Here is a 24,147-nt window from a genome sequence, read left to right on the forward strand (position 1 = left end):
AGGGCTGTTGGCTGAGCTGTGAAGGGGCAGCTTGGCCATCAGAGCACAGAGGAAACAGGCACCCTGGGTGGGTGGGGATGGTGTGGGCTGGTGGGTGCAAGTCCTACTGGAAAAGTAGGCTACAGCTAAGAGCTTTTGCTGATCAGGAAAGTCTTTCCTTTTGAATGATTTCCCCATCTCTAAAAATAAAGGTGATCTTCAAAGCAGACCAGGGGCGGGAGGGGATGGCCATACTCTGCCAGCAGCCCTTTTGTCTCAGTCAGCTGCTGCTGTGTAACAGACACAGCTCTGTGGCTTCAAACTGCAAGCCTGCACTTTCGCCCCTGAGTCTATGGGTCAGCTGGGTGTCTCCTCGCATATTGATGGTGCTCATTCTCTTTTGTGGGCTTCCCTGGTAGCTCACTGGTAAAGAATCTGCCTGCCAATGCAGGAGACATGGGTTAGATCCCTGGGTTGGGAGGATCCCCTGGAGGAGGGCATGGCACCCCACTCCAGTATTCTTGTCTGGAGACTTCCACAGAAAGAGGAGCCGGTGGGCCACAGTCCATGGATTTGCAGAGTCGGACACAACTAAGCACACACAAGCATGCATTCTCGTGTGGACTATAGCTGCGGGTCAGGAGGTGTCTCTGCTGTCTCTGCTGTCCCTGCTGGGCTTGCTGCCGTGTTCGGTGATGGACCAGCTGTGGGCTGGCCTAGGATGGATGGCTTCAGCTGCACCAGCTCGTCCACGTGATCTCTCGCCGTCATCCAGCACAATAGCCTGAGTTGTTCCCGAGGTGTAGCAGAGGCTCCAGAGAGAGCGGAAACCAAAACTGCTTGAGGGCCAGGCTTGGATCAGCACCCCCTACCTTCCTCTGCATTCTGTTGGCCAAAGCAAGTCACAGGCCAGAGTCCAGGATGGAGGAACGGTCCCCACCTCTGATAGGAGGAGCCCAGAAATCACATTGTAGAGGATGTGAATAGAGGAAGCCGCTGAGGGGGCATTGACATCATTAGTCTGCCACCCTTCTGTTCTTCAAGACACCACTCCTGTGTGACTACTGTTCCACGAGGCGTTCCTGCATCCTACCCCTCGCCATCCTGAAGTCGTCACTTCCCCCGGCCACCTCTTCACCTCCCACACATCTCCCTGGATCTGGAGCAGCCCTTGAGAACCCGCTGGACTTCTCTCTGGGTCCTAATCCCCAGGGTTCAGCCTGGCCCCTCCTTCCATGCAAACCCATACGAAGATGCTGGGTAAGCTGTGCTCATGGAGTCCCATCCTTGACTGACGCCGGACACACGGAGCCTCCTTCCTCTCACCAAACACTCTCATCAATAGCGGACAGAACCTGTTTCCTCTCCCACCCGTCTCCCCCCGCAGCAGCCCTGATAACTCCGACAATACTAATTAAATGCAACAATCCCATCAGAAAGATCAAGCTGGGCTTACCAAGGGCCCCCTCTCTGCCGTGAGCTCTGACACTGATGGATCATTAATAGTGTCGACAGCACTTACCCTGATGGATGGTGAGGGACGAACAGGGGAGGAGTTCCCCTGAGGAGCAGCTTAATCTCCTCCAGTTTGCAGCCCTCAGCCAGGGTTTCCAGGGAGCTTTCCGGTCCACAGAGCGGTGTGAATTTCACAGAAACCCTAGAAGAACTGTGACCAGGCGAGGACGACAGCTCTTGTTTTATGGAGAAGACAGTCAGGTCTCAGAGAGGGCGTGATGTGGGTGAGGCTTCCCAGGTGGCACTAGTGGTAAGGAACCCGCCTGCCAATGCAGGAGATGTAAGAGATGCAGGTTCCATCCCTGGGTCCGGGAGATCCCCTGGAGGAGGAAATGACAGCCCACTCCAGTACTCTTGCCTGGGAAATCCCATGGACAGAGGAGCCTGGTGGGTAGTCCATAGGGTTGCAAAGAGTCGGACACGACTGAAGTGACTTAGCACACACGCATGGTGTGTACTGAGGCTGGGACTAGAATACCTTCCTCTTGATGAAAAGGTCACAGCGGGCATCTTTGAGCTCCAAGGGCTGATCTTCCCCCACATGGTGCCAGGAGAAACCGAAGCCCAGGGCAGGGCCTGGGTGCTCCAGGCCGTTGCCAACACAGCCTCCTGCTTCCTCTTTGTTCTCTCTGCATGTTGGTTGGAGCTTCTGTGACACACTCAGGGGCTTGAAACAACAGAGGCTTCTTTCCTCACAATTCGGGAGGCTGCGAGACTGAAGTCAGGGTACCCGTAGGGTCGTGCTCGCTCTGAAGGCTCCAGGGAAGAATCTGGCGCAGGCCTCTTCCAGCTCCTAGTGGGGCCAGAATTCCTCAGCTAGTAGAGGCCATACTGCAGCCCCTGCCTGTGTTGTCACATAGCCTTCCCCCGGTCTGTGTGTGTCTCTACATGGCCTTCTTCTTAGGACACCAGTCAGTGGTATAGGGCCCACATCATCCAGTAGGACCTTATCTTAACTGAGTCATCTGCAAAGACTCTATTTTCAAATAAGTTCACAGTTCCCTGGTGGCTCAGATGATAAAATATCTGCCTGCAATATGGGAGACCTGGGTTCCATCCCTGAGTTGGGAAGATCCCCTAGAGAAAGGAATGGCAACCCACTCCAGTATTCTTGCCTGGGAAATCCCAAGGACAGAGGAGCCTGGTGGGCTACAGTCCATGGGGTCGCAAAGAGTCGGACATGACTGAGTGAATAACACTTTCACAGGTACCAGGGGTTAGGACATCTACATATGTTTGGGGGACCCAATTCAACCCACAGCACGGTCTTTGACTGCCCAGCTCTGGCTCTGGCTCTCTGTATGGACCTGGTTACCTGGGACACCACCCCTGACGTCTCTCTGAGCCCATTCTGGACCACAGGGTGGCTTTCTGGCTTCCAGACCAGGTGTCTGGGCTTGCACCGATAGGGCTGCGTTCCACCTAGTCCCAGAGGATTGACTGATGGCTCTTTGTCCAGCGGTCCAAGCTGCCCCTTTCCCTTCTCCCTCGCCATCTGGGGGACTCCCAGAGCTGCAGCAGAAGGAAGAGGGGACCGCACAAGTAGAAGGGCACCATGGGTTTTCATGTGGCTGTCATCACTCACAGCAGGGAGGCTTGGAGCACCTGCCAGTCATGGGTGGGCTTGGCAGACCTCTCCCAGCGGCTGAGTTGGCACCTTGAGCCTCAGGCATCAGCTGTTGGCACCTGGGCCCTACAGTGTGGGGACAGGTTCCTGCCAGGGGAATACAGTGCAAAAGCTCTGCACCATATGGGACTTCAGGCAAGTGTGTCGCCTCTCAATCAAGTTTTCTTATCTCTAAAGAAAGAATGGTAATAGGTCAGTGGGCTTGTCCTGAGATTAAATCATTGGTCCATGGAGAGCTCTCACCAAAGTGTCTTTATTTTCGCTTTATCCTGGAAAAGTATTTCCATGGATACAAAAGCCTGGATTTATAGGTTTTCATATTTTCCTAAAAGCCTCTGGACTCCATTATTTCTGATGAGAAGTCAGCTGATGGGAAGTTATCTGATTCTTGGTGCCTCTGAATATAATATGTGATTTTTGTTCTTGTTTCTAACAAAATTTCATCTTTGTTTTGGTTTACAGCAGTTTGAAGGTTAGTTGTGATTTATTGGTATTTATCCTATGTGGAGTTAGCTGAGCTTCCTATATTTGTAAATGAAAGACATTCAACATATTGAGGCATTTTTCAGTCACTATTTCAAGTCGTCTACTCTATTCTCTCCTCTCCTTCTGGAACTCCAAATATATATACAAAGACTTATTGATGTTGTCCCATAGATTCCTGAGACTCTATGTTTTTTTCCTTTTTAATTTATTTTCTCTCTGTTCTTCAGATTGGGTGATTTCTATTAATATACCTCCGAGTTCACTAACTTCTGTCATCTCAAATTTCCTGTTAGGCAATCAGGGATTTTCCTATACGGCATTTTCAGTTATTGATTATTTGTTTAGTTCCTTTTAAAATAGTTTGTATTTCTCTGTTGAAATTATCTTTCTTTTCATGCAGTGAGAGCAAATTTTCCTTTATATCCTTGCACATAGTTATAATAACTATTTCATTTGCTAATTCTGATACCCAGGGAACTTCAGGGTCTGTTTCCTTGGTTGTCTTTACATTCAGTTTGGGTGATATTTTCCTATTTCTTTGTATATCTTCATATAACTTAGGAGAATATCCTCGGTGTTGAGAGTGATGATGCTATAGAGATACTCGATGTTTGGTATGTCCCTCCAAAGAGCATTTTTGTTTTGTTTTGCATTTGCAAACAGTTAATTTGGTTGAGGACTTCCTGGGTGGCTCAGATGGTAAAGAATCTGCCCATAATGCAGGAGACCCAGATTGATCCCTGGGTTAGGAAGATCCCTTGGAGAAGGGAATGGCTACCCACTCCAGTATTCTTGCCTGGAGAATTCCATGGACAAAGGAGCCTGGTGTGAGCTACAGTCCTTAGAACTGCAAAGAGTTGGACACGACTGATTGACGAACGTGCGCGCGCGTGCACACACACACACACACACACACAACTTGGTTGAACTCAACTCGAAACTCGGTCCCAGCACAAATCGCAGTTCACTTCTTTTAGACTTAACATCTCTGCATGCAGTCTGTTGTATGTGTGCAGTTTGCAACCAGCTAAACACTGGAACAGAGTTTATGTGTTGCATTTGGGGACTCCTCTGTAGACCCGTTTTCCAGGATTAAGTACCTCATTTTCCAGCTACTAGGTTTTCCCCAGATTCTGTCTTATTGAGTCAATGAGTATGACTTTCTATCTGAGTTTCAGTAGCCAAAGACCACAAAAATAAGAAACTCACCCAGTGCTGCCTCTTATTCCAATCGCTATCTCCTCTGCAGGGTCTACCATCCAGGGAGGGGCACATAGTGGTCCTGAGACCATAGATGTAGGAGGGACCACTATACAGGGGAACAGGAGGGCTCTGCAGGAAGCCTTCCTGGGGGAGGTGGTATTGAGGCTGGAGATGTGTCAAACATTCCAAGATGAAAGGATGGACTTTCTGATTACAAGGTTTTACTGATGTAAAAGAGGGGGAGAACCTCCTCCTCTCAGGGGAGGCAACTTTTCCAAAGGCAAACTCTAGAAGACACTTAACTGTAACAATGAGTAGATGTTAAACACCCACCAGCCCCTTCCTGGGCCTGAGGAGGCACTGCCCTGGCCTGAGGTCTGTAGCTGTTCTGTAAATATTTGCAGAAGGGGACTGGAGGGCATGTCCCGCTGTCAGGACTCCCAGGTCTGCACAGTGAGGTTGACTCTCACCTTTATCAGCACATTTCTGAACTAGCCACTGTGATTTCTGTGGAGGCCAGAAGCAAAGATAAGAGAGAGCTTTGACTTTCTGTCCAGTAAATTTTGGTCATTCATCATTCCTTGGGGTTACAGTCCTTTGTTGTTCAGTGGCTAAGTCATGTGAGACTCTTTGCGACCCCGTGGACCATAGCACATCAGGCTTCTCTGTCCTCCACTGTCTCCCAAAGTTTGCTCAAATTCATGTCCATTGAATCAGTGATGCTGTCTAACCATCTAATCCTCTGTCACCCCCTTCTCCTTTTGCTTTCAATCTTTCCCAGCATCAGGATCTTTTCCAATGAGGCAGCTCTTCAAATCAGGTGGCCAAAGTATTGGCACTTCAGCTTCAGCATCAGGCCTTCCAATGAATACTCAAGGTTGATTTCCTTTAGGATTGACTGGCTTGATTTCCTTGCAGTCCAAGGGACTCTCAAGAGTCTTCTCCAGCAACACAGTTTGAAAGCATCAATTCTTTGGTGCTCAGCATTCCTCATGGACCAACTCTCACATCCACACATGACTACTGGAAAAACCATAGCTTTGACTATATGAACCTTTGGTGGCAAAGTGATGTCTCTGCTTTTTCCTATGCTGTCTAGGTTTGTCTTTATCATAGCTTTCCTTCCAAGGAGCAAACATCTTTGAACTTCCTGGCTGCAGTGACTGTCTGCAGTGATTTTGGAGCCCAAGAAAATAAAATCTGTCACTACTTCCACTTTTCCCCCTTTTATTTGCCATGGAATGATGGGACCAGATGCCAGGATCTTGGTTTTCTAATGTTGAGTTTCAAGCCAGCTCTTTTACTTTTTTCTTTCACCTTCATCAAGAGGTTCTTCATAGTTCTTCCTCCTTTCCAAAGGCTCTCATCTCCACCGTCCCTCCTGAGTTTCTAATCCTGGGCAGACTCTGCTATAGCCATGCTACAGATGACAAAACTGAGTCTCCGAGAAGTGATGTAGCCCACCCAAGCCACATAGCCCATGTATTGAAGCCAGGACTCCAACCCAGGACTTCTGACTGGTCCATGAACAGCTCAGGGGGTTGTCACTGTCAATGGGCTCCCATCCATCTCCTCGGCTGCCAACAGAAATAATAGTCATATCTCCCTCAGGGGCTGGCGTGAGGTTCAAAGGAGGCAGCGGATATAAAACTGACATATAAATTGTAAATTTCCTGCAGACGTTAGTGTCTGTTACTGTGGTAACTGCCCAGCATTTATATGACCACATTTGCTCTGGATACCAGTGGTTACACTGGCATTTTAGTTTAATAGCATTGTTATTTTTCCATCATAAAAATAATATATATTATGCATGTGTCTTAGCTCATTAAATTGCATACATTAAACAAATGCATTTTGTGTATATCAATTACAATCTCAGTAAATCTCTTAAAAATATACTTTCATTATAGAAAACCTAGAAAATGTAGAAAGAAGAAGAAAAAAATTTTTATTTCAGCACCCTAAAGCAGCCTCTGTTTAACATGGCAGCTCAGCTGGTAAAGAATCCACCTGCAATGTGGGAGACCTGGGCTTGATCCCTAGGTTGGGAAGATCCCCTGGAGAAGGGAATGGCTACCCACTCCAGTATTCTGGCCTGGAGAATTCCATGGACTGTATAGTCCATGGGATCGTAGAGTCAGACACAACTGAGCGACTTTCAAAAGCTATTAAAAATATATTCATTCATTACAGAAAATTTAGAAAACATGGAAACACAGAAAGAAGAGGGAAAAAAAATTCTTGCAGCTACCCTAAAGCAGCCTCTGTTTAGGGTGGTAGAAAATTCTCTTCCAGCTTGTTTGCCCTCTGTTTGCTATCTAACATGGCTGTGATCACTGGGCTATATAATTAAAAACATTTTATACACAGTTCTATATCCTGCTCTTTCCCCCTAAGGGGGTGTTGACATGAAATAGTGAGAACCAGCACCACGTGTGGGAACCGGGCCTGCTGGGCTGTGGCTCCAGCTGTTGCCTTCCTGTGTCCCTGGGCCAGGCAGGCTGTCCATGCGGGGACAGTCCTGGGCAGCTTGGGCCTGATGCCCTTCCTGGTTCCACATTCAACAAGCATCTCCGTGATCCCCCAAAGCTGGTCTCCTCGCTTTTTATCTCCCTTTAAGTTGCATCACAACCCATTCCAGTATTCATGCCTGGGAAATCCCATGGACAGAGGAGCCTGGCAGGCTGCAGTCCATAGGGTCGCACAAAGTCAGACACAACTGAAGCGACTTAGCACATGCACGCACGTCTTTAAGTTGAATGACATGTGCTCTTATCCCAATCAGAGAGTACACCCAGCCCAGCATTCTGCCTCTGAACCACCTTCCCTGTGTCCCCACTGTGATGTCCTTTCGCCATCAGAGCTGGCCTTTCCCTGTGGCTCAGAGGCCAGTGTGGGTCAGGCACTTGATTGGAAAAGGAAAAGGTGTGTACGGAATTGGAAATAGGAGTGGGAAAACCACTAGAGGTTAGAGAGCAGGTCTTGAGACAAAAGGTAACTGGTATTTTGAGAATCGGCAAGGAACCCAGAGTTGGGATGGAAGAGCTTGGCTGAGAGTAGTGGAGGATGAGGGGGTTCCTTACCTTGTGCTGAGTTAAAACATGGAGCATTCAACAACAAACACTGGTTATCACACATCTGCCAAGGGTTTGGGACTGTAACATGAAGGAATGATGAATGATCAAAATTTACGCAGGAAGTTAAAGTTCTTTCTTGTCTTTGCTTCTGGCCTCCACAGAAATCACAGTGGCTAGTTCAGAAATGTGCCAGATAAAGGTGAGATTCAACCTCACTGTGCAGACCTGGGAGTCCTGACCACCAGGCCCTCCAGTCCCCCAGGCTTAGTTGGGCTGGGTGAGCAGGACGGCTGTGCTGCAGGCCTGGGCAGGTCCTGCTCCAGGAAGCAGCAGAGACTCAGAACAATTGCTTGTCTGCTGGCATCCCACAGGCCAAAGCCAGTCACAGGGGGTGGTACCCTGCCAAGTGCCAGGATTAGGTACAGGACAGGGTGAAGGTTTGGGCTCCTGATATGGCCTGCCTCTGGGGGCTGCAGGCCACTCAAGGCTTTAGACATTCTGATACTTTTGTCTTCTGTCAGTGGGGAGCCTCTAGAAAGTTCTGAGAAGGCTCCCTCTGGCTGCTCTGTCAGGGCCAACTTGTGTCCGGCTGGGAGAAATAGAGGAGCCCCAATAGGAGACTGTCATGGTCCTCGAGGCAAGAGGCAGGAGAAATGATGGAATATGGGTGTATCTTGAAGGCTGAGCCAATAGGATTGGACATGGAGGGTGAGAGAGAGGAGTCAGGGCGATCCCAAGGCTCAGGTCCAAGCCAGAGGGAGAATGGAACTGCTATCGCTGGAGTAGGAAATGATGCAAGGAGGGGGTTTGAGCAGAAGCACCTCATGATTTGCGAGCCTTAAGGCTGGCCCTCTCCCCAGCTGCTCTAAGGAGAACACAACATGGGCGAGAGGAGGGGAGGAGGGATACCAGCCAAGGGACCGGCCGAGTGCCCACCTGGGGCCACCGCCAGGAGGAATGGTCAGTTCTGCAGTTTGTTTGAAAGCAGATCCACTGTGCCGAAGCCTGACCAAGGCTTTGGGTGCATGCAGAGTCCAGGCCAAGAATGTGATGATGATGGGAGTCCCATTCCTGGGAACCTCAGTGGGGAGCAGGGAGGGCTACAGTTAGTCTCTGTGGCCCCCAGAGTCGGGCTAGTGAGTTTCAGATTTGCATCTGGGTCACCTGGCTGCACATACAGCACCTCCTTTCAACTGTTTCTGAAAGGAAGGGGAGGAAGGAAATAAAGTCTCCCATGAACAGGTCTCGGTCCTACAGCCATTGGGGAGGGGGAGGGGGCCCCAGGCAGGGCTCCTACTGCCCAATGGGGGCCCCGGGGGGCGGCAGGGAGCAGTTCCATCCACCTGCACATCACTGGGTCCTAATGAGCCACGCCCTCCTGTCTCTGCCCCCACCCCCCACCCCCACAGCCGATATCATCTCTACCGTCGAGTTCAACCACACTGGGGAGCTGCTGGCCACAGGCGACAAGGGTGGCCGAGTTGTCATCTTCCAGCGGGAACCAGAGGTGCGGCGGGGCCTGGTGGGAGGGAGGGCTACTCAGCCTGGGCTTTAACCCACAGGGTGCCACACGCAGCACTCCACCGGGGTGCCTGGGCTGGAAGGAAAGGGTGTCCTGGCATGCAGGGATGGGACCCGGCGGGTCTCAGGGAGGGAATCCACCTGGTCCGCTCAGAGCACCATATTCTGAGCTCCCTGTGCTGCGTCTAGGTCACTTCGTCCTAGACCCTGGAGAAACAGACTCCTGAGTAAACTGCCCTCTGCCTGTGTGGGCTTCTCTGGTGCCTCAGACAGTAAAGAATCCACCTGCAATGTGGGAGACCTGGGTTCGATCCCTGGGTTGGGAAGATCCCCTGGAGAAGGGCATGGCAACCCACTCTAGTATTCTTGCCTGGAGAAATTGCCATGGACAGAGGAGCCTGGCGGGCTGCAGTCCACGGGATTGCAAAGAGTGAGACATGCCTGAGCGAATAATTACAGCACTGCCTGTGTGAGCTGGAGCTGTCTCACCCAGAGCTGGGTGGAGTGGAGGAGGGACCTTCCACAGCTGTGGGCCGGCCCCCCCCGTCTAGGGCTGATGATTTGACTCAGCGCGGGGCCTTGCCCCAGTGAGTTCTGCTGTCTGGAACAGCCTGCCTGGAGGCATGTTTTTGAACCACTGGAAGAACCTGGTGGTTCAGAGGCCGTATTTGTTGAGCACCTACTACGTGCAGACACTACAGATGCTTCTCCCATTTACTCTTCACTGCTCACCTCCAAGGGTGAGGACCGAAACCCCATTTCATAAATGAGAACCTTTGCAGAGTCACCCAGCCAGTAAGCAAAGTCCAGGAGTAGAAAGCAAGACTGGGTGTGGTCTGTCGGTCACACACAGCACCCTGCTTCCCAGAGAGGGTTGGGATTAGATGCTGAAGACAGGATAGTCCAACACCAAGGCAGTGAGGAGAGGGGGAGGGGGAGGGGGAGAGGAGACGCCAGACAAGAAGGAGAAGGAGACCAGGGGGCTGGAGGGAAGGATGAAGAGGTGATGGCAGAGGGGCTGAAGGATCACTCTCCTCCCTCCAGTTCCTCAGCGTCGTCCCCACGCTGTCCCCACGCCGAGGTGCCCTGAGGCCTGCCTTCACCCACGTTCATTCCCATAACCCTCCCTCACCACCACCCTAGAGGTGCCATTCGGTGCTATTACCATCCTCAGTTTACAGATGGGGAGACCGGAGCTCAGAGGGTTTGCAGTAGCTTATCAAGGACGCATAGCCAGAAGGCAGGTAGCAGGGACTTGGTTATGGCTCGAGCACTTTTGATTCATGAGAAGGATCAGAGGCCCCCACTGGGGATTGCGAAGTCATCTTGTTTATGCCAAACTGCAGAAAGAAATTAAACTGGCAGAGGCAGGTTTCTCAGTTTTGAATATTTCTCCTTTAATTTTTTTCTTAATTCTGGTCCCACTGGCCTTTGCCATAGCCAGTGCTGATAGGAGATGAAGTGAATGAGAGGCAAAAATATTGAAGAACGCTGCTGCTGCTGCTAAGTCACGTCAGTCGTGTCCGACTCTGTGCGACCCCATACACGGCAGCCCACCAGGCTCCCCCGTCCCTGGGATCCTCCAGGCAAGAACACTAAAGCGTTCCAAAAGTAAAAGAGGAAAAGAAATATAAATAGATACTCCCAAAAGGCCAGCAGGAAACTTGAAGTTGTGCTTGGTTGAATTTCTTTACTTTGCTCCCAAGTAGTTGTAGTTTCATGTTGTCATATAAGCCTGAATCATCTACCAAGAAGTGGTCCCTAGTGCCTGCGATGGACTCACCAGCTCACTATTTGGTCCTTATTCTAATGAGTTTGGCTGCCTAAACCGGGAGGGGACCCACTCAGGAAAGTTGATGTGTGTGCCTGGGGGAGAGAATACCTTATCCCAGTCTGTCCCTATGCCTGACATTGCAGGATGTTCTGCCCTAATGTTGATTCTGCTCCAAAATTCATTCATTCCTCAAGCCAGGCCTGAGTTAGACCCAAGGATGTAAGGACCAGGTCAGACCTCAGCCAGACAGACCTCAGTGGAGTGAGTGACACCACTTTGTGGACACCTGGCCTTGGGGGAGAGGGTCGATTCACCTCTGAGCCTCCACTTGCTCATCTATAAAGTGGGAGGAGTTGTGCCCATCATGGAGGGGCATCAAGGATAGAACAAGAGGAGGCATGAGAAGCACTTAGTGTCCCATGCATAGTAGGTGCTCAGTAAACGTGGGCTCCCTTGGTTGCCCTTCTTCTTACTTGTTGCCCTTGGGGGGCAACGGGGCTGGGCCAGGGCTGCACAGCAAGGTATTGGACATTTTAAAAACGGAGTTGCCTTGGCCTTGGCCATGGCTGTGCCGGGCCCTGTGCGGGTTTGGCCAGCTCCCACCCACCCTGCCATCCTGGAGCTCAGGGTCTGGTTTCCTTGCAGAGCAAAAATGCGCCACACAGCCAGGGCGAGTATGACGTCTACAGCACTTTCCAGAGCCACGAGCCAGAGTTCGACTATCTCAAGAGTCTGGAGATAGAGGAGAAAATCAACAAGATCAAGTGGCTCCCGCAGCAGAATGCCGCCCATTCCCTGCTGTCCACCAACGGTGAGGCGGCCGGGCCGGTCTGAGTGTGTGCGTGTGCATTTGTGTGCATGTATGTGTATGTGTGTGCACGTGCATTTGTGTACATGTGTGTGTGTGCGCGTGCATTTGTATACATGTATGTGTGTGTGTGCGCGCGTGCATTTGTGTACATGTATGTGTGTGTGCGTGTGCGCGTGTGTACGTATGCCTGCTCTTGTCATCAAATGCCATTTTTCACCTCACTTATATTGTGGTCTGGGCTTGTATGTGTGCATGTGTGTGTGCTTGTGTACGTGTGTGTGTATGCATGCCTGCCCTTGACCATCAAGGGTCACTTTTCACCTCACTTTATATTGTGAGCATTTTCCTATGTCTTTAGAACTCCTAAAAAAAAATAATATTTTGAGCAGCGGGTAAGTTTCATGCAGTGAATATGGTTGCTCAGCCTCTTCCCGTGGTTGGACATGGGCTTATTTCTGCAGCTGTAAATAGTAGCGCCTTGAACATCTCTGTGAATAATCTGGGGGTGGACGAAGGAGGCCAGGTCAGGATAAAGAATAAACACTTGATACAAAATTACCTCTTTGTTTCCCCCCCACCCAGAATCCCAGATCACCCCAGAGCAGGGGGTCTCACTAGATGGTGGGGGTCCTCACTTGGTGCAGGAGGAGCACTGGTGTCCTGGCCACTCGCCATCCACCTCTGGGAGACGGCCCGTGTCCCCGCCAGGCCCCTGAGGAGGCTCCAGGCCAGACCCCTGCTTCACTGCCGTCCACTCGGAGGTGTGGCTCCTGGTGCCATCTTGCCTTGCCCAGTGGTGGACCTGGGGCCAGAGGCGCCCCTTCTCACATTCACGTCCCCCTGTTCATCTTCCTTCACCTCACCATCCTCAAAGTTGCCTGGGGTGGGGGTTAAGACAGGCCTGACTCTGTCCCAGCCTGGGGATGTTGCAGAGTGGCCTCGCTTCTCTGATCCTGTTTGCTCAGCTGGACTCCCTCTGGGGTTACAATGAGGGTGGAAGGAGGTGTCGCCCACCCAGCACTCCAAGACCAGCCAGTACTGCTCCAGAGTGGGTGAGTCTTGCAGGATGATGTCATCTGCTTCCCTGAAGGAGTCAGACTCCTTGGAGCAGCATTTACAGCCTCCCTGAAACCCATCAATCTCAAGCCACTGGCCCACCTCTCTGCTCAAACGCTAGTCCTCTCCGCACCCCCCGGCCCATCCCCTTCTCATGCCTCAGTCCTCTGCTGGGTGTTGCCTCCCACTGAGCCTTCCATGACCTCTCAGCCGAGCCAGGTGTCCCTCTAATGGGCTTTCCCACTCCTGCAGACCCCCCAGAGCTTGCTCTCTGGGGCTCCTGCCATTCTGATTGTCTGTGTCCCCTGAGGGGTGCCTGGCATGGGGTCAAGTTCAGCAAACCCTTGTCTCAGAGCCAGAGGGGCCCTTCCCAGGTGCTGGAGCAGAGGCAGTGGGAGGTCCCCCACCACCGGGACAGGTCACCAGGGCAGGGGCCCCTAATGTGGTTCACACCCTGGCCCTGCCGCTTCCCCTTCTAAAGTCAATGGCTGTTCTTGATTCGTGGGGTTATTGGGAGAATAAAAGGAAATCAGATCATAACAAGCTTCGACCTGGGCAGGCAACAGAGCTTCCTTCAGGTGCTGCTTTTTTCTTTTACATCATGTAACAGTGAGTGGCATTCTCTTCCCGCCTCTTTGGAGGAAAGGTCGGCTCCAGGAATTCCCTCACACCTCCGCCCTGCAAGCGTCTCGCCCCTGGTTCTGAATCCCAGCTTCATCCTTTCCTCCCTAGCCCATCCCTGGGTACCTGTCAAGTGTTTAATTGATACCAGTTTTCTCCCCTTGCTTCTCATCAACATGGCAGTGATGGTTTGGGCTGCCATACTTGTCAGGGTTCTTGGAGAAACAGAACCAACAGGATGAATGTGTATGTGTGTGTGTGTGTGTGTGTGTTTGTGTATGAATGTAGACAGAGATATGGATATAGATGTAGATACAGATATAGATACATAGTGTTATTTGCTCAGTTGTGCCCAACTCTGCGAGTCCATGAACTGTAGCTGCCAGGCTCCTCGTCCATGGAATTCTCCAGGCAAGAATACTGGAGTGGGTTGCCATTTCCTTCTCCAGGGGATCTTCCCAACGCAGGGATCAAACCTGGGTGTCCTGCACTGCAGGCAGATTCTTTACCGTCTGAGCCACCAGGGAAGCCCATATATATACAAGGAGACGTTTATCTTCAGGAATTGGTGCACACGACTGTGGGGGCGGGCAGGTGCCCAGTCTGCCAGGTGGGCTGGAGACCAGGGTAGAGCTGATACTGCAGCTCAAATCTGAAGGCCGTCTGCTGGCAGAGCTTCCTCTTCCTCCCAGGACCTTGGTTTGTTTTGTTTTGTTTTCTGCTAAAGCCTTCAGCTGATTGGAGGAGACCCACCCACACTGTGGAGGATAATTTACTCTATGGATTTAAATGTTAACGTCATCTTAAAAATACCTTCAGGGCAACAGCCACACGTTTGACCACATATCTGGGTAGCGTGGCTTAGCCACGTTGATGCCTACTGTGAACCATCACAGCTGGTGAAGTTGATGTTCTTGGCAGGATTCCAGAAAAGTGAGGCTTCGGGAGAGCTGAGTTTCTGGATGGGTGAGATGCTTCTCAGAAATAGGAAACCACATAGGGCTTCCCTGGTGGCTCAGAGGGTAAAGCGTCTGCCTGCAATGCGGGAGACTCGGGTTTGATCCCTGGGTGGGGAAGATCCCCTGGAGAAGGAAATGGCAGCCCACTCCAGTATTCTTGCCTGGAAAATCCCATGGACTGAGGAGCCTGGTAGGCTACAGACCATTGGGTCGCAAAGAGTCGGACACGACTGAGCGACTTCACTTCACTTCACTTACCCTCTTTGGTCTGCCTGTGAAGGGTGAAGAGCAGGAAGCTTCGTTAGGATGGTCTTTGTGGAAATCAGTTGAGAGACTGATAACTGCCCTTGAAAGGGCCATGCCCTTTGACGCAGCAGTATCACCTTTGTGATCAGTTGTGAGGAACTACCCACTCCAGTGTTCTTGCCTGGAGAATCCCAGAGACAGGTGAGCCTGATGGGCTGCTGTCTCTGGGGTCGCACAGAGTCGGACACGACTGAAGTGACTTAGCAGCAGCAGCAGCAGCAGAGCGTGGTTACAGATGTTCCCTTAGCAAAGATGGGCACATCAGTTTAGAGAAGGAATTAAATTAGAAAGAACCTACACATACAAGAGGGCTTCCCAGGTGGCTCAGCAGTAAAGAATCCATCTGCTAATGCAGGAGACTCAAGTTCGACCCCTGAGTCAGGAAGATCCCCTGGAGAAGAAAATGACAACCCATTCCAGTATTCTTGCCAGGACAGTCCCATGGACAGAGAAGCCTGGTGAGCTGCAATCCATGGGGTTGCCAAAGAGTCAAACTGAACTTAGCCACTAAACAAAAACAACGGTACATCCAAGAACAGGATAAGGTTAAGCCACTTGTGGGTAGATGCATCCTTATCTAGTGGGCTCAGCAGGTCCTTCATTTTCCATGCCGGTGCTCATCATGTGTCCTGTTTCACTTTGTTCTGGTTTTAAAGATAAAACTATCAAACTATGGAAGATTACCGAACGTGATAAGAGGCCCGAGGGTTATAACCTGAAAGACGAGGAGGGGAAGCTTAAGGACCTGTCCACGGTGACGTCACTGCAGGTAAGACGTCGCACAGGGTGGGTTCCCGCAGCAGGGAGCAGTCTGTGCTTTGTTTATTACACAGCGAGGATCTCAGAACGGGAAGGGCCTTTGAGATCTGAATCACTGTCGGGTTCCTATCCCAAACCTCAGCTGGGCTGCTCACTAGCTGGGTGTCCTTGGTTTCCTCCCCAGCAAAGATCGTCTTCCTTCTAGAAGTCATGTGACGATAGGGGAGGTGATGCGTCTCCAGGAAGTACTCTCAGTTTCACCCGAGGTGGAGAGCACGTCCTCTAACTCCTTATTAACCAGAGAGGGAAACAGAGGCCCAGAGACAGGCAGTGACTCACCCAAAGCCACTCAGCAGAGCAAGGGGCAGAGCCGGGAGAACCCATGAGCAGAGCTTTGCGGGTTCCAAGCCCTTTGCCAAGGGGCAGAGTGGCACCTGGAACCTGCGATATTTGCCGCCTTTACAAAGGATCAGCTGCAAAGATTGCTGTTGACGTGAGAGCAGCCAGGAAGGTCAGGTGGTAGAGCCATGTGAAGGCAAACTCTTGCTCCCAACTCGACTAAAAGCAAAAGGACTCATCTTTCTCCAGCGGAGAGGCTGTGAGATATGAAGGAGTTCTGGAGTCGCAGGACCTGGGTTCAAGTCCTGCCTCCACCGCCTCCTGCTGGGGTGACCCTGGGCAGGGCTCTCAGCCTCCACGGGCCTCTGATTCCCCATCTGGAACAAGAACAAACACTTCGTGGAGAGCGTGTGTCTCCCAGGCACTCTGGCTATAAAAACCCATACAGTTCTCAGCAAACTCCTGTAGAGTGGGTACATGATTGTCATCCCCATTTTACAGACGAGCAAACTGAGAGCTGGATCCAAACCAAGGGAAGTCTGGCTCCAGAGTCAGCATCGCAGTCTCCTTCGTGAAAGGGAAGTTAGGTCCCTGCCTCATGGCGGAGTCACAGGCACGGTTATCGGCTTCCTGCAGGAAGTACACGGAGGCCACCTTGTCCCTCCCTGACTTCCAGAACCATGCCAGGACGAGAGTGGGTGCTTTCAGTCACCCATGTGTTTGCTGGAAGTGATCCCAGATGCATTCATTCGATCATACTTATTGAGCACCTGCTGTGTGCCTGGCCATGCAGTGAAGGACCTGAGTTCGGATCTGGTCTAAGTTTGGGGCAGGTCCTGCTCAGGGAGGGGACCTCAGAGCCCCAAGACGGGGTGAGGTTCAGCATCAAGAGGTGACTGCTCTCCTCGGCCTATTTGAGATGTGCTAAGTTTGCATCTCACAGAATGCTTTCTCCCTGGGTTCTTACCTTCCCTCTGCGTGTGTGACACTCCGAGAGGCAGTGGTGCAGCCTGGCACCAGGGCGGTGCTACCCACTGCTGCTCCAGTGGCCATGGGCACTCCCCTGCTCTGTGACTCAGTTTCCTCACCAGCAAACTGGAGATGCTGGCCCGTTTTTTTCTGCCATGACTTAGCAGCCGCCTGCCCAGTGGATTCATAAATATGAAATGGTAATCAATGTTGTCCCCAGAAGGAGGAATAAAGGCTTAAACACGCTGGTCTCTAAATGATTGGAAAATTGCACACATAAATTCTGAGAAAGAGGGGAAGCCAATTAGCTTTGATGCTGAATAACAGGAGTGAGGGCGCCCCCTGCCCCCCTCACCTCCCAACCCCAAGAAAGTTTATGAGGGCTTCATCTGGTGGGAGGATGCAATTATCACCTCTTGATTGGCCTGGCATTTGCGCGAAGCCAGTGGCCCACGGGAATCTTGTTTATTTCTCTCCCACCGTCTGAGATTTTTCTCTGCATGTCACACATATCCCAAGCTGGCAGTCGACTCTAAACTAAGGCTGGAGGAGAAGAAAGAGGGAAAGAACCTGACTGCCTGGGTCTCTCCTTATCCAGCCTCTCACCTTCTCTCCTCCCCATTTCACCCAAGTCTCCCCAACCCTGTACAGCCCTCTACCTAACCTGGCCCATTCATGCTGGAGGCAGCTATTATTTACTGAGAGCCTGCTCTGTGCTAAGCCCTGTGCTCCGGGGTCCCAGAGCTGAGCAAGGTGAGACTGAGTTCCTATCCTCTAAATGTACCCAGCCTTCCAAGGAAATAGACATGTAGTCACCCCCAAGCTGGAAGTCAGCTCTGTGACACAGGGACACACAGATAGGCCTTTCTCTACCCTATTTGGTGAACTCCTATTCATCCTTTAAAACCCTATTAGCCTCCACCTCTGTAAAGCCTTTTCTACACAAGCCAGGTAAATCCTTATCCTTCTCTGTGCACTCTGGCCTTTTGTGTCCCACACTACTTTGTCCTTACTGATCATGTGTCTGTCTTCCTGCCCCTCATCTTGACTAGACTGTCCCTCTGACAGGGTAGGGGTACGGGAGAAAGTTTTATTCATGAAACCTTCAGGCCTTCACAGCAGTTATCTCTTCCCTCTTCTTCTCCTTTCTTTACTTAACAACTTTGAAATTTGGTCTGAGGGCGGTAGTGTCTGGCTGGAGCACTGGGTGATCTGTTCTGAGGTTGTCAGGGGGATACACTGTTGCTGGGATGAGGGATTACTGGCTGTGGGAGTCCCAGGGAGCCCCAGGCCTGGTTCAAGGGTAGGCGGGGTCAGCGAAGGTCCCCTGGGCCAAGGAGATTCTCTTGGGTCCCACATGAGCTCAGGTTCAATCCCCACAGCATGTCTCAACCCGATCCCATACATCACTTCCTGGTCACCCTTCCAACCTAGCTCAGCCCCTTCTACTCTGTCATCCTGCCCCCTCAGCTGTTTTATTTTTCTTTGGAGCACATACCACTACCTGAAACCACCCCCTCCCCACACACACACACACACATACTCAGTCTATTGTCTTTTCTCCCACATGAGTGTAAGAAGCGGACCCCTGATCACCTGACCCCTCCCACTTCTGATGGGAGTCATGCCTTTCTATTAACACCTAGTGCTTGCTCCTGGAGCTCAGGAGCCCTGCAGTTAGCTGCCAAAGGTCTGCATTGCCCTTCACTGAAATCTGCTGTCTTCCTCACTCCAAGCCTGGCCTCGCTGCCTCTCTCTTGGACACAATTTCCATTATCCCTACAGCAGGCCCCCCACCCCCCTGACTGCCCAGGACCCACTCTGGAAACTGTGGCTGTGTGAGCCCTGGCCTGGCCACCCCTGGCCACACCCCAAGGAAGGGGGAGGAGGGTACTGTGTACCGAGCAATGTTCCAGGCACACTTGACCTGCATTAACTCCTGGATGCCCTGAGCAGGCACTGGCATCACCCTGGTTACAGATAAGGAAAGTGAGGCCCAGAGAAGTGAAATCTGCAGTGGAGGTGACACCAGTAAGCACCTGGGCAGGGTTGAAGCGGCAGTCAGGTTTCAGGTCTACACCTTTGCACGGTGATACCCTCGGGGGCAGTCACACCTGACTTCTGGCCCTGGCTCTGTCATTTTCTTCCTCTGTGTCTTAGGAAGTCTGGTTCATCTTGGCATCTAGTTTTCTTATTGGTGATGTGGGGATGGCAATGTCCAATTCCTGGACATCGGGTCCAGGCCAGGACTGGGAGACATCAATGAGGCCGTGCCTGTCTGTCTGCACCTTTGAAGACCTCACGGTTTACTGGAACTGGAGGTCCTGCCCAACACACCCCGCAGTGCATGCTGAGAGCCCTAAGAATGGTGCGGTGTGTGCAGCGTGCTAGGTGTGAGCAAGGGTGTGACACCCCAGCAGGCAGGCTGCACATCCAAGGGGCTATAAACTCCAGATCTTGCAGGAGGATTTGGGGTTCACTATGAGAATCCCATGGACAGGGGAGCCTGGTGGGCTAAAGTCCATAGGGTCGCAAAGAGTCAGACACCACTGAAGTGACTTAGCACGCACAGGTGTCCCAAAGGGGTGAACATTCCAGGCAAAGGGCATGGAGGGAAGCAAAGGCATGCTATCTGACAGTGTCTCCGGGAGTTTGTACCTGTTCAGCTAACACTGGTGGCTATCACAGCCTCAGCATTCCAGGGCAGAGCACACAGAAATGTGTTTCTCACTCAAGGAAAGCTCTGGCTGGGCATGCTGGATGGCACACCACTTTCCTACAGGGACACAGGCTCCTTCCATCCTCTGTGCCTCCATCCCTAAAGCTTGGATCCTCACCTTCCGGCTGTGGACGGGGAAAGGGGCAGAGAAGGTACTGCTGCTGCTAAGTCACTTCAGCCGTGTCTGACTCTGTGCAACCCCACAGACGGCAGCCCACCAGGCCTCCCCGTCCCTGGGATTCTCCAGGCAAGAACACTGGAGTGGGTTGCCATTTCCTTCTCCAATGCATGAAAGTGAAAAGTGAAAGTGAAGTCGCTCAGTCGTGTCCGACTCTAGCGACCCCATGGACTGCAGCCTACCAGGCTCCTCCTTCCATGGGATTTTCTAGGCAAAAGTACTGGAGTAGGGTGCCATTGCCTTCTTTGAGAGAAGGTACGGCTGCCTCTTAACTGCCTTGGCCCTCAAGTGCGGGGCATCACTGTATTCACACCCCATTCGTCAGAACAGTCATGTAGCCACACCCAGCTGCAAGGGCAGCTGGGAAATGTAGTCCCTGTCTGGGCAGCCAGTTCCCTATGATCAGTTCAATATCAGTTCAGTTGCTCAGTCATGTCCAACTCTTTGCAACCCCATGGACTACAGCATACCAAGCTTCCCTGTCCATCACCAACTCCTAGAGTTTACTCAAACTCATGTCCATTGAGTCGGTGATGCCATCCAACCATCTCATCCTCTGTCATCCCCTTCTCCTGCCTTCAGTCTTTCCCAGCATCAGGGTCTTTTCCAATGAGTCAGTTCTTTGCATCAGGTGACCCAAGTATTGGAGTTTCAGCTTCAGCATCAGTCCTTCCAATGAATATTCAGGACTGATTTCCTTTAGGATTGACTGGTTGGATCCCCTTGCAGTCCAAGGGACTCTCAAGAGTCTTCTCCAACACCACAGTTCAAAAGCATCAATTCTTTGGCACTCAGCTTTCTTTATAATCCAACTCTCACATCCATACATGACTACTGGAAAAATCATAGCTTTGACTAGATGAACCTTTGTTGGAAAAGTAATGTCTCTGCCTTTTAATAAACTTTCTAGGTTGGTCATAACTTTTCTTCCAAGGAGCAAGCGTCTTTTAATTTCATGGCTGCAGTCACCATCTGCAGTGATTTTGGAGCACCAACCCCCTCCCCCCGCCAAAAATAAGGGAACACAAATGTTTGGTGGACAATCTGGCTCTGCCACAGGGTCTTCTCCTTCCCTTTTAGAAATGAGGAAATTGGGGGTGCAGGAGGGTTTAACCATTCATTCAAAGTCACACAGCAGGCTCAGAACCAGTCCCAGGAGGCAGTGCAAAGGAGGTAGGCATTCCTGCAGGGCTGGCACTTTGGACGTAGCCACGTGGCACTGCTTACTTCTGACGCACGCAGGATGGACAGTCACTGGCCACACTCCCAGCGTTTTGATCACGCAGCCCTGGATGTTTCCTGCCAGCACCCCTCCCCCATCGCCTTCCCCTCCCCCAACCCCGCCTCCCCGCCCCCAGCTCTGACCGCCCCTCCTCTCCCACAGGTGCCCGTGCTGAAGCCCATGGACCTGATGGTGGAGGTGAGCCCGCGGAGGGTCTTCGCCAATGGCCACACCTACCACATCAACTCCATCTCCGTCAACAGCGACTGCGAGACGTACATGTCCGCGGACGACCTGCGCATCAACCTCTGGCACCTGGCCATCACCGACCGGAGCTTCAGTATCCTTTCCTGCCGCAGCCCCGCCGCCGACTCCATGGGCTGGGCGCACCCGGGTCAGGCATCAGTTGGCCTGTTGTAAGGGGCTGGCTCGGGGGGCTGCCGCGTTGTTCCGCCTCTTCAGGGGGGTGCCTCCTGGCTCACAATGTGAGCGAGGCCCAGGTTTGGAATCATGATGAGTTTATTTATGAAAACTTTAAAACTGAGGCTGCTGAGGGTTACCTTTGACCCTTCACCTCCTCCAGGGGTGACCCCCATCATCTGGGGGACTCACAGGGGACCGAGAAGGAGATGGAGACCTGGGTAGACCTCCACAGTGGTGGTGAGCTGAACCACCAGCCCATCAGGCCTTGCATGCTCAGAATAAAGTCCAGGAGAAAAGAGACTGGCTGTCCCTGAACTGTCCCACCAAGCTCCCAGCTGGCACCCCACAGGCTCTGATTGGGCCTCAGGGACACCCCTGAACCCATTACTGTTGGGGATGCAATGCTCTGCTTGGCCAGGCCCCTCCCTGATGCTGGAGGGGTCAGCTCCACCCCAGGACGGTGTCTGAATGTGGGAAGGGGTGGTCTCCTGAGGAAAAACAGGCACTGTTCCAGGAACTGGGGGCCCCTGAGATAGGTGGCTTGGACAGAAGGCCACTGCCATGCCTGACCTGCTTCCCAGCAGAAAAAGGTGAGGTGCCACACAGGAGCTCCAGGTCTGCAAATGGGGCAGGTGTGGGACTCACAGGACTGCAGCTGGCCATCCTCAGCTCTCTGCGCAGCACTCTACAGTTTACAAAGTGGCTTGTCATTCACAGCCTCACTTGGTGTTCATGGTGGACATAAAAGCTGCAAAGCAGTGGCAGTGATATCATAGCCTATTTTATACATGAAGAAATGCATGCTCAGAAAGACACCCCCCCCCCCCCATCCCCCAGCAGGGACAGAGTCCCTTGGCCTGGCCCAGTGCTCTTTGCTGTGCCCTCGGGCTGTGGTGTTGGGACAGTGACTCCCACCTCCTAGAGCCCGGATTTCCTTATCCTAGGACTAGGGTGGGGATGGTAACCTCTGCCCGATCCATCTTCCTGCGCTGTTGTAAGGACCGTGAATGCCAAGGCTCTTTAAAAATTACAAAGCCCTGCAGCTGTGTAAGGGGTTATGTTTCATTTCATTCATTTAACCATCAATTCCTCTTCTGTCCCAGGCCCCATGCTGAGGTCCAGGGACACAAGGGCGAATGAAAGAAACTCAGTTTCTTCCTCTAGGGCACCTCTGGAGGGACACAACGCTGACCTGGGTGGTATCAGAGATGCAAGCCTTGCTTGTAACTCAGGTCTGCACTCTCTTCCTGGGCTACCAGGGAGGACTGAGGAGTGGGCAGGGTTAGGATGCTTCCAGTGTCTTGAGGAGGCTGCTGAGGGTTCCAGGGTGGGTGAGGGGTTGTGGGTGCGCATGATGAAACAGAAAAGTGGGAGGTCAGGACAGCTGCAGCAGGCCTGGTTGACCGTGTGAGTAGGGGACATCCTCCTGGGGACCACCGTCTCCAAACACTGGTCATTCGCAAACCCCTTTTGCAACTATGACTCTGTCTGTACACGGTGCATTATTTCATTTTCTTTTCTAATTTTTCTCATTTTTATTAATTTTCTTTAAATTAAGTGGCTTTAATTTTACCTAAATCAGTGCATTTGGAAAGGAACATTAATTTTACTACCACAAATGGAAATAAAATGTATCAACACACATAAGTAGGAGGGAGTCATAGAGATAAATGCCATGAAAACAAAACAAGGGGAATAAAATCCATCCTCCACCCTGTCTGGTAGATCTTTCCGTGATGACGGAAAAGTTCTTTATTTGCATTTGTAGGATGGTAGCTGCAAGTCACGTGTGCCTGTGGAGTACCTAAAACGTGGCTAGGGTGACTGAGGAGCAGAATTTCTCATTTAATTTAGTTTGAAAGAATTCATGCTGCTGCTGCTGCTAAGTCACTTCAGTTGTGTCCAATCCTTCACAACCCCATGGACTGCAGCCTACCAGGCTCCTCTGTCCATGGGATTTTCCAGGCAAGAGTACTGGAGTGGGTTGCCATTGCCTTCTCACTTTGAGTTAAATAGTCACATGTGCAGACTTTATAAATGTGTGTTAGACGAGGCTGGTTCTTTCTGTCGGACCTGGGGATGAAGAAGGGATTCAGGTGTTAGAGATATGATTGCACAAATAGATACCTTCTCCCTCATTCAGTAAAAAGACTGGAAAGTAATTGAAAGCCTTGCTTGGTATCTGGATCTGTGTTCTGAAAACTGTCTACCTCCTAACTGTTGTCAGGTGATAAGAAGCTACTGATGTACCCTAAGGAGAGGAATGGGCTTCCCTGGTGGCTCAGATGGTAAAGAATCCACCTGCAATGCAGGAGACCTGGGTTTGATCCCTGGGTCAGAAAGATCCCCGGCAGAAGGGAATGGCAACCCACTGCAGTATTCTTGCCTGGGAAATCCTGTGGATAGAGGACCTGGTGGGCTACAGTCCATGGGGTTGCAAAGAGTCAGACACAACTGAGTGACTGACTTTCACATCACTTTTCACTTCAAGCAGGGCATTAGTACTGGTCAGCTTGCAGAGGGGTCCCTCAGGCTGTGGATGTATGTTGTGGATGGACTGGATTCTAGCAGATAATTCTGGAATCCAGGTAACTGAGTAG

The 24,147-nt window shown here is 51.6% G+C and overlaps 1 protein-coding gene across 2 annotated transcripts in view; it reads left to right on the plus strand.

Annotated features, from left to right (window-relative positions):
- Positions 1 to 24,147, plus strand: part of PPP2R2C (protein phosphatase 2 regulatory subunit Bgamma) — a 168,645-nt gene that overhangs the window by 96,931 nt on the left and 47,567 nt on the right. For both annotated transcript variants that reach the window (XM_070372669.1, XM_070372670.1), the window contains exons 2-5: positions 9,300 to 9,397; positions 11,831 to 11,996; positions 15,595 to 15,707; positions 21,287 to 21,464. In XM_070372669.1, the coding sequence (XP_070228770.1) occupies positions 9,300 to 9,397; positions 11,831 to 11,996; positions 15,595 to 15,707; positions 21,287 to 21,464 (555 nt within the window). The remainder of the gene's footprint in view (positions 1 to 9,299; positions 9,398 to 11,830; positions 11,997 to 15,594; positions 15,708 to 21,286; positions 21,465 to 24,147) is intronic.

This window comes from Bos mutus, chromosome 6, assembly GCF_027580195.1.
Source record: "Bos mutus isolate GX-2022 chromosome 6, NWIPB_WYAK_1.1, whole genome shotgun sequence".
NCBI classification, from domain to species: Eukaryota; Metazoa; Chordata; class Mammalia; order Artiodactyla; family Bovidae; genus Bos; species Bos mutus.